The sequence below is a fragment of the Notolabrus celidotus genome, chromosome 19 (assembly GCF_009762535.1).
Source record: "Notolabrus celidotus isolate fNotCel1 chromosome 19, fNotCel1.pri, whole genome shotgun sequence".
Classification (NCBI taxonomy): domain Eukaryota; kingdom Metazoa; phylum Chordata; class Actinopteri; order Labriformes; family Labridae; genus Notolabrus; species Notolabrus celidotus.
Genome location: NC_048290.1, coordinates 24,737,098 through 24,746,272, shown reverse-complemented (window position 1 = coordinate 24,746,272; position 9,175 = coordinate 24,737,098). Strand labels below are relative to the sequence as shown.

The following is a 9,175-nucleotide window of genomic DNA, read 5'->3' as shown; positions in this document are numbered from 1 at the left end:
AACCATAACTAGGGGGTACAAGAAGTGTTAACAGTAGCTTCCTGTGAAAAAGTTGAACAGCTCAGCCAAGGAGGAGCAATAGAAGTTTGAGCAGTCCCTCTAGTGGATGTCGTGCTGTCGAGGTGTCATCTTTGCATGAAAAAATGAAGTCAAGATGGGACATGTATTAGCATATCAGAAAAACACAGTTTAGGCTCATCAGCCTGCGCTTCCTCATGATTGTCACATGTTGTATTTTGCACCATCAGTGAACAGAGACTGTGTTAATATATGATAAATTACAACTCATATGGTCTTTAAAAAGTAAGTGAATTGTAAGATTTTTTAGTTTAATTTCATATTGCATGTTAAAAAAGTCAAAGTCAAATAAAGCAGAATTTAGCCAACATGAGGGAACCAGTTGAGATCTGAAGTTAGGACAGGCTTTATCAATGTCAATGGAAATATAAAAATAAAATAAATATAAATAATGAAAAAAATAATAAAAACAACCAGGTTGGTAAAAGAAAGAGGTAAAATAAACACAATGTATGTATGCAGTTTCATAGTAAATATGAAAACGATATATAACTGCTTTTTAATGAAAGGTTTGATTTTTTTTTTCAGACTCATGGTAATGGCTACAAATAGGTAACAACATGCACTCATATACCACATAAATCTGCTAAAGCTCATAACAGGTTTTGACATGCAGACTCTCTGGGTGGAAGACACCCACTTGGATCTCTCTCTTCCAACCATCAACTTTAATGTGACACGGTCTGAAGAACCGGATCCACCTGGCTGACACATATTTGCACTGTGGGAGTTACACCACGCCAACATGCAAATGTAAAATTCCCGTTGCTAATGAGCTTCCACATCAAGGCATTCACTGCCAGGTCAACCTGTGGTGTTGAGGATAGACCAGCTACCTTTCAATCTGGTGGTTCTGGGTTCAAATCCCACTATGTGTTGCAAATGTGAGATGGAAATGAAACATCTCATGTTTGCGTGAGCTGTGCTTTTGAAATTGTCTAAAAAAAATCTACAAAATTGTGAAATGAAAAGGCCTAAAGAGGCAAGCACTGCAAAGTTGCCCTGTGGTGTGGTGGACAGGGCTGCTACCTTTCAATGCAATGGTCCTGGTTTTGAATCCTGGTGGGGACTGTCCATGGGAGATGGGAATGAAGCACTTTCCTCACACTGTAGTTTGAACAGTGCTTTTGAAGTACAATATTCAAATGTGGAATGAAAAGACTTCCAGAAGAAGCCCTGTGGTGTTGAGGATAGGCAACATGCTGTTTTGCTTGTGAAATGTTGACGTGTTTTCTGTTGTGAAAATGTTGTTGTGTTTTGCCCTTCAGGGCCACCATAGACACCACTGAATTCAGCATCAACACTGATGCATGGGTGATGCTTACATGCAAATAAACTTCAGCTGAAGTGAGCCTGGATATATTCTTGTCATGAGGATTTTAAGGAGCATTTCTGTAGCATGTTTCCAATGCCTGCGTAGTAGTGGTAAATACTCTTAAAAAAACAGACCTGTTTCTGGTAAAACTGTCAAATTGAAGTGTGTGACCATGAAAAATCAGGTAAAAGTGGGAAGTTTTTGCAGGCATGTTCAATTCTGTATTTCAAAGAACTGTTGTAAAACAATATCCTAAGGCATGCAGTGACTCCAGCAACAATAACACTTTGTTTAACAGACCCTGAGGTGTCTAAATTCTGCAGCTCTTTACAAAAACAGATGTTGCGCTCAGTAAAACAAAAAAACCTGTTGTCTCCCAAAATGGTTTCAGTTTTATCATGACAACATGTCATGAGGAATTTTCCCTTTGTTTACTTTACAGTGTGGATGTGTTTGAAAAGGGTGTACAGAAGGGTTGCCAGAATGCACAATCTGCTTGTTTTTAGATGAACCCTTCCTGTTTCACAGATGCTGTAATCAACAAATACTGACAGAACACCATGTTTTATTAAAAAAGTGATGCACATATGTTTTCAATAAGATTTTCTTGAGTATAAAAACATTTATAAGTTTTGCTCTGCTTTTTACATGTTCTACTCCCAAAGAAAAATAATCCAGCTCATTATTTTGGTATCTGACAGATGATTCATAAAATAAATCCTGTAAGTCCTGAAGACGAGTTTCTCTGGTTTATTAGTTTTCTTATGTTCAAGTTCATGTATTTGATATATCCCAAGAATTTATGTTGCTCTCCTTCACTTCCCTGCATCTTCTTCTTCTTCTCGCCTTCTTCCTGATCATTGCTCTGATCGGTCATACAAGTATGTTTCCTCTGCCCCTTCGTCATATCCTCCATAATGCCCCCCATCACCTCCTCCTCTTCCTCTTTCCTCAGGGCAATATATCCCCAGTCTCCTCTGCAGCCTCTCCTCCTGGAGGCGGAGCTCCATGGAGTCCACCAGGTCATAGATGCTGTCCAGGGACCACATGGGCGATGGAAACCAGGCCTTGACATCGCTGTCCTTTCCAACAACCAGCATGCTAAAGTACTCTTTACTGATCTTCAGCTGCTCTCTCAGGTTGTTGACTTCATCTCGAGGTAACGGTTCAACTTCACTCTGACTGCGACCTGAGAGAAGAATTACAGTATGAAAACTATAACACTTTATTAAACACTGTGAAATGAATTTTTAAAAAAGACAAGAAAGAGTCTCCTGAAAATACTGTACACTTTTAATAATGGACTTAACTCTCCACAGCAATAGCAGAAAGTTCGAAGTTAACCATCCCATGCACCTGGAGTTCCTATGACTCACCATTTAGGGGAAACAGCTCAACAGTTCCTGATGCTTTGTCACCCACTCCAGTCAGCTTTAACATGGCAAAGTGGCGAATACCTTGGTAAGGACACAAAAGGCTTGGTATTTAAATACGGGCATCAAACAGGTGTGTCAGGCTAAAAACATTATATTCTTGCATAGTAAAGAATGCACAGTGTTCTGCCAAAAATAGATATGTGTGGCATTTTCCATAGTTGATATGTATTAAATATCAATTCGTTCTAACTATGTATTTCAACTGGATAAGAGGCCGGAGTGCTGTTACAGAGTCAAACGGCACTTGGACCATGTGTGTGTATCAATTAGATTCAGTGGTTCTGAATGCAGTTTATTAATTTTATATTAAGCTGGTACTTTGGAATCACACAGGCGAAAAAGCAAATGTCATATATAACTGATTCATGATACATGTGCATACAAATAATGCACCTTATACAAATAGCTAGTCCATGGAGGCATGCACAGCTTGGTCAAAGTCCAGTTCCAGCCAAGTAGCAGAACAAGTTTTGTTGGTGGAGCCAAATATCAAACCATTGTTACTTATTAATTATTAAAGCAATATCTCGCTCCTTCAGCTATGCTATATTTAATACAGCAGCACTCCTCCTTCAAAAATACTCAAATAATGAAGCATAATAAGTCATGGCTCTGGTTGTTTTTCCAAGCCCTGAAACCAAACAGTGTCAAAACATTTACATATTCCACAAAAAAGTACAGAGCAGACAGACAGTGCATTGTTTAGCTGATGTGACTGTGGTTTGTTACTGACCCAGGTGACACTCGTGTCCTCTGAGAGCAGTGAGCTGCTGTTGAAAGGAGTAGTCGTCCTCTGAGGAAGCAGAGATGAGTAGCAGTCTCCTCTTTGACATGAACCTAAACAGACATGAAAAATAATGGCATTAATCTGAATGTTGTGATTTCAGGCCAGTCAAAGTCAACGCCTGTCCTCAAGGCATGAAGTGTTGCGACATATTAAGTGTAATATTATCAGGAAACTTGACCACACCAAGTTTTTTTAAACAGAAATTAAGTTCATAAACACTGAAGATAAACCTCACCAGACTGCTACTCTGCAATGCTTACATTTCACTAGTTACCTTAATAGCAGTACTGGCTTCATGTGAGTCCTTCATGGCCCAACCTGCGCTGAGATTTATTACCAGTGGATCAAATGAGGTGGTGGACTCTCAATAAAACTACATTTTTAAAGGTTAGTATTTGATTCAATGTTTGTCCTTCACAGCCTTCCATTCAGACCTTGAATTGGAACATAGCTTATGTCTATTACTTTAGCTATGTAGCTGAACATTTACCTTGGCTTTAGTAGTATTTTGCTTCAGTGCACAGTTAACATACATTTTATTAAGAATAGTACATTTTGATGTACATAAAAACCTACAGTCCAATTGTTGTAAGGTCAGATTTTGGTTTTAACATTAAAGGCCTGTATAGATAATACTGCATGTGTAACCCTAATTATTTTATTTTGGCTCTGTTGAGTAGAACAATTCTAGTCATATCAATTTACCCATTATGAATATATTTTTCACTCTACCTGAGCAGTACATTTTCTGCTGCAGGCTGTTGCTTGTCTTTGTAGCAGACTGGAGGACTCCTCCTTTCCTTTTCTTTTTCTGAACGTCTTGAAGGAAAGTTGTCAATGTACTCGAATAAAGCAGGACTTGACGGAGGGGCCTCAAAGACTCTCTGGTGATGAGATAAAAGCTGATCAGGCATAAATGAAAACACAAGTAAGGAAGGTGTGGTGAGGATTAAGAGCTGAGGAGACTGCCTTACGTCAGGCTTGATGTCATAGTCAGTGATGGTCATAGAAAAGAGGTCAGGCGATGACAGGCCAAGCTCTGCTCTCAACAGAGAGAGCAGGCCTGGATCTGAGAAGTGATCTGATTGGTCACTTAGTGGAGGCTCCGACTCTGAAACACACATGAGAAATACAGGTGTGCAGAGATAAGATAAGATAAGATATTACTTTATTGATCCCCCGGGGGGGAAATTCAGTTGTTCAGTTAACATAGCAGACACAATAACTGGTGAAACAGCACCCTTCACTAAGATGTGTTGTCAGTCTAAGCTCAAAGGAAAAATTTGGTTTCAGTGCCCAAATGTCAACATCACAGAATCTCTGGCATGGCTCCTCTGGACTCTTGTTTTTCATTTTATACAGCTGCTGTTCAGCTGCTGACTCTCTGGGACAATAAACCACATCCCATAAACACACCACATCACTACCAAAGAAGATTCTTTTTTAATACTTGGATGAAACAGGATGGAGCGTAAAAACACTACTTTGATCATCATGCAGAATATAATAATACACTGTTTCAGGCAGTTGGACTCCACCGTTAATGAAGCCTCTGCTGCTGTGACTGGCAAGAACCGTATTTGCATTTGGTCACGCTTTGAGAAATAACACAATGTGAGGATTATTCTAACTGTAGCTGTACTTAATAAAAACGTGCTACCTTATTTACAAAGATCCCTCCCTGGAAATATATAACTTAAATGTTTAACATTAAAATAATAAATTACAACAGTATCATACACACAAATGTTTTGAGCACTACATACCAAGCTGGTGGTGTTGCAGCATTAGCTTGGCGTCTCTTCCTTCACCCACTGCAGTTGCTACAGTGATTTTCCTGATAGCGAGGTCACAGTGTTGCTTTTCATTCTCCTCTATCTGCTGGAGGTACAGTGTTGCATCGCTGCTGGGCGTTGAGATCAACTAGACTCCAGATAACAGGCAGATGATTTAATAACTCCAGATAGATTAAGGGTCAATACTGATCAGATGTTGGTAGAAAATGATAAAATCCTCACCATTAATCTTCTTGTCCCCTTAAAACTGTCCAGAAACTCTTTCAGGGCTGTTTTTTCCTTCTCACTGGCCTCCCTGCTGGACTTCTTCCCTCTTCCTTTCCCCTTCTTCCCTTTTTTCCCTTTGCCCTTTTTCTTGGTGCTCTGTTTTTCTTGTGTGTTATCCTCTACTTTGTGCTCTTTTTTATCACCACTGTTTTGTCCTCCATTTCTTTTCTTCCCTTCGCCCACAGTAGAGTCAGGCCTGCAGCAGAGAAGGAAAAAGACTTTGATGCTCATCCAATGCTAAAAAAAGAACGTCTGTCTCGTGAGGGGCCATAACACACCAGATGGGAACACAAAACCAAAACAGTTTGAGTGAAATCAATCAAATATCCACATTATTTTACATCTATTATATTTGAAAACTGACAAAAGCTATGAACAGCACCTGTCTTTCTTGACTTCTTCACCGCTCTTTGACACAGGTGGAGGACTCTGCAACTTTTCCTGTCCATTGGAAGCAGACTGACCACCACTGCCCGAGTCCTTTCCTTTCTGGAACCCAACAGCAGGCCCCTTACGGATCACAAACCTCGACCGTCCACTCAGTATGTCCTGGATTTTACTCTTCAGAGCAGCCTTTTTGTCTAGTAGAGGTCTTCTTTGTAACGGCAGAACAGAAGTCTCATTTCCTCGCCTCTGAGGGCTCAGCACCATCTTCTTCTTCATCTTTCTCTTTGACACAATCTTCTTTTTAGTTGTTTTACATCTGTGCAGAAAACATCAAGCAATGTTACTGCACATCCTGTGTTGTTCTGATTGATTGTAGGTCTGTCCTATTTCTTCCAGAGGCACTTTCACATGCAGCCATTGCTAATGCCCCCTGGAAAAATGAATGTATGAATGGAACTGATTAAGTCTCTTTACTCAAGATGAATTGGTCTAGAGATGCCAGGCCAGGAAGAGATGAGAAAATAACCCAGATTGTCAGCTGCTTTATTTCCTCATTCTGCATTTCCTAATGAGTTTATGGTCTCAGTTTCTACTTCCAGGACTTCCTCAACACATCAAGAGGTTCACTGTGCAAAGTATGGTCCAAGTTTATAGAAGAATCAATGATAAAGCAGGGGATTCATAAGGCATGGTTACCAAGTCATCCAAATATGGGCAATTTTGGGACCAAAACAACAGGAAATGCCAAATTTGAAACTATGCATGCCATTAATACTCATTTCCAGTTTTGCTTCATCTGCTCATTAAAAAGGACACACCTTAAATTAGACTGTCAACATAACTCTTTTTTTTCCTGCTATTTTGTCCCTTTTGGCACACAGTAGTTAAGTGACATCAGTGTCTTCTTGCTTCTTTGCAACTGCCATGATGGCAAATCACATCACTATGCTTTTGAATGGCACATTTAAATTAAAAATTTTAGAGATGCCTCAGTTGACATGTCAAAAGTAATATGCACTTTGTGTCAGACAGAATTAAGATATCAGCGGAGTAATTTGAAGTTGAGCTACCACCTACAAACTAAACATATAGATGCAGCTAATTAGACTGATGTCAGCTGGCACCTGCATCACAAAAGCAACAAGTAGGTTTCATTGTTGTAATTTGATTCGCAAATCATGACAGAATTGCTTGATATTGTTACTGTGGGCTAAAAACTGTTTTTAATTCAAAGTGTGATTCATTGTGATTAACTACTGAACTTCAGCAATTTATTGTGGTTTCAAAAATAAGCTTTGACAGCCCAGTCTAAGAACTTCCTGATTCTCTTTCAGCACATTCAATGACAGAGTTGTAAGATGGAACCTTAAGTTTGCTCCTTTTCGGGTCATCTTCTCCAGCTTCCTCATGGGGAAATGATCAATCAGCTCCAGAATGGCCTCAACACGGACCGGATAAGGGAAGCGCTCACTGACCCGAAGGTTTTTCTTCAGAACCAGCATGGTGAAGCCTTGCTCCTGAAACAATTGGGTTAACAGAAAAATAAGAAAATTGGTCATTTAAGATAAATGTCCATTACTTGAGTATTTGAAATAGTCTTGTTTGTATTATGAAGAAGTGAGCTGGTTACCTGGTCTGTAAGTTCCAGGTAGTGCAACAGTTTGGAAACTGTGTCAGGGTCCAGGTTCTCTACCATGGCATCTCCTTGGAAAGTTGTTTTCTGGATTCGACCCTCCATCATGGCGTTCTGGATGATGGTGATTATGAATGTGTCTCTTTCTGCCAGACGGCAATTTAGCACTTTCTAAGAGGAATTAAAAATAAAATAAAATAAGAAAGGAAAGTATTCTGTACCATTGTCTGAAATAAAATGAAACCAATCTGTACCTGCTCCATGTCCTCAAGCTGTTTCTCCATCATTTGGAGGTAGTGGTCACTATGTGACGGAGCTGTTATCACCCACAGTCGCTTTTTACCTACAGGGGGTTAAAAGGTGTGTCGGTAGATAGCCAGATAGAAAGACAAGTCAGCTGACCAGTAATATGTCTGACCTGCAAAATCTGCCAGAAAATCCTGCTCTGGCAACAGGCTCGATGAGGACTCTCCAACTCCTCTGTTATCTCCATGTCCTCTGTCTTCATCCAACCCCAGCCCCTGCTCGATTCCAGGAGGGAGGTCTGAGTAGTCTCCCCAGTCCCTAACATTAGGGTCCTTCTGATCCCTTGGTTTGCTTCGGCTGATTCCTGGCCAAGCGGAAAGCAGACCCGGGTAGCTGAGGCTCCACAGGGCAGCAAACAGCAACAGAGACCAGTATGAGTGATTGAAATGAAACATCCTTACTATCCTGAGCAGTGGGGAGTTTTTCAATCAGCAGGAACTGGATGGGAGCTCAAAAAGAAAGCATTTGTGCAGCACTGCGTCTGATACTCTTATGGCTGCTGTGTTTCATCTGAAGCAGACAAGATGCATCCAACAGCTGTTTATTACAGAGTTAAACAGCTCCAGAATCTCTGTCATAAAACTCCAAGCTGAGAAATATCCATTCTTCCAAATCCAAGACAAACTCAAGGCTGAAGCATTCTGTAGCTTTGAAAAAAATACAGGTGGACCAAATGTGGAATCATGAATCTCTGAGGTGAACGAACAGCAAAGACTGAGGGTGTTAACCTCTCTCTCCAGCAGAGAGAGACAGACTGGGGATCCTCGCCTCTTCTTGTGAACACACACACACACACACACACATACACACAACACACACTCCTGGTTCACATTATACCCTGGGCTCGTTAACAGGAAACTCCTGGAATTCTCTGGAACTTCAAAGTGCTCTCTCTCTCTCTCTCTCTCTCTCTCTCTCTCTCTCTCTCTCTCTCTCTCTCTCTTTTCTCTCTCTCCTTCTCTCCCTCCTTCTCTTCTCCCTCCCTGTCTTCCTCTGTGGCAATTTGGCATCCATCATTAAAACAAACACAACATGTTAAATATTTGCATTAACAGAATATGACATGGACTTGCAGATGCCTTTGTACCCATTTGTGTGTGTGTGTGTGTGTGTGTGTGTGTGTGTGTGTGTGTGTGTGTGTGTGTGTGTGTGTGTGTGTGTGTGTGTGTG

General features: G+C 40.6%; 1 protein-coding gene across 1 annotated transcript; it reads right to left on the bottom strand.

Moving 5' to 3' along the window:
- Positions 1-2,034: 2,034 nt before the first annotated feature.
- On the bottom strand, positions 2,035-8,400 carry ccdc80l2 (coiled-coil domain containing 80 like 2). The gene is made up of 12 exons (XM_034710220.1): positions 8,118-8,400; positions 7,954-8,042; positions 7,697-7,870; positions 7,432-7,583; positions 6,062-6,382; positions 5,635-5,875; positions 5,383-5,539; positions 4,591-4,727; positions 4,349-4,500; positions 3,563-3,666; positions 2,770-2,850; positions 2,035-2,582 (listed from the first exon to the last, which is right to left on the bottom strand). Exons 1-12 carry the CDS (start codon positions 8,398-8,400, stop codon positions 2,251-2,253), a joined length of 2,223 nt encoding a protein of 740 aa, XP_034566111.1. The 3' UTR covers positions 2,035-2,250.
- Positions 8,401-9,175: the final 775 nt, after the last annotated feature.

Bases quoted from the DNA above. Each gene is read 5' to 3' on its own strand.
- ccdc80l2 (XM_034710220.1), bottom strand. From the start codon at position 8,400: ATGTTTCATTTCAATCACTCATACTGGTCTCTGTTGCTGTTTGCTGCC. The intron at 7,584-7,696 runs GTAACCAGCTCA...CAATTGTTTCAG, and splicing joins ACCTGGAACTTACAGACCAG to GAGCAAGGCTTCACCATGCT. The intron at 3,667-4,348 runs GTAGAGTGAAAA...ATGTCTGTTTAG, and splicing joins GCAGAAAATGTACTGCTCAG to GTTCATGTCAAAGAGGAGAC.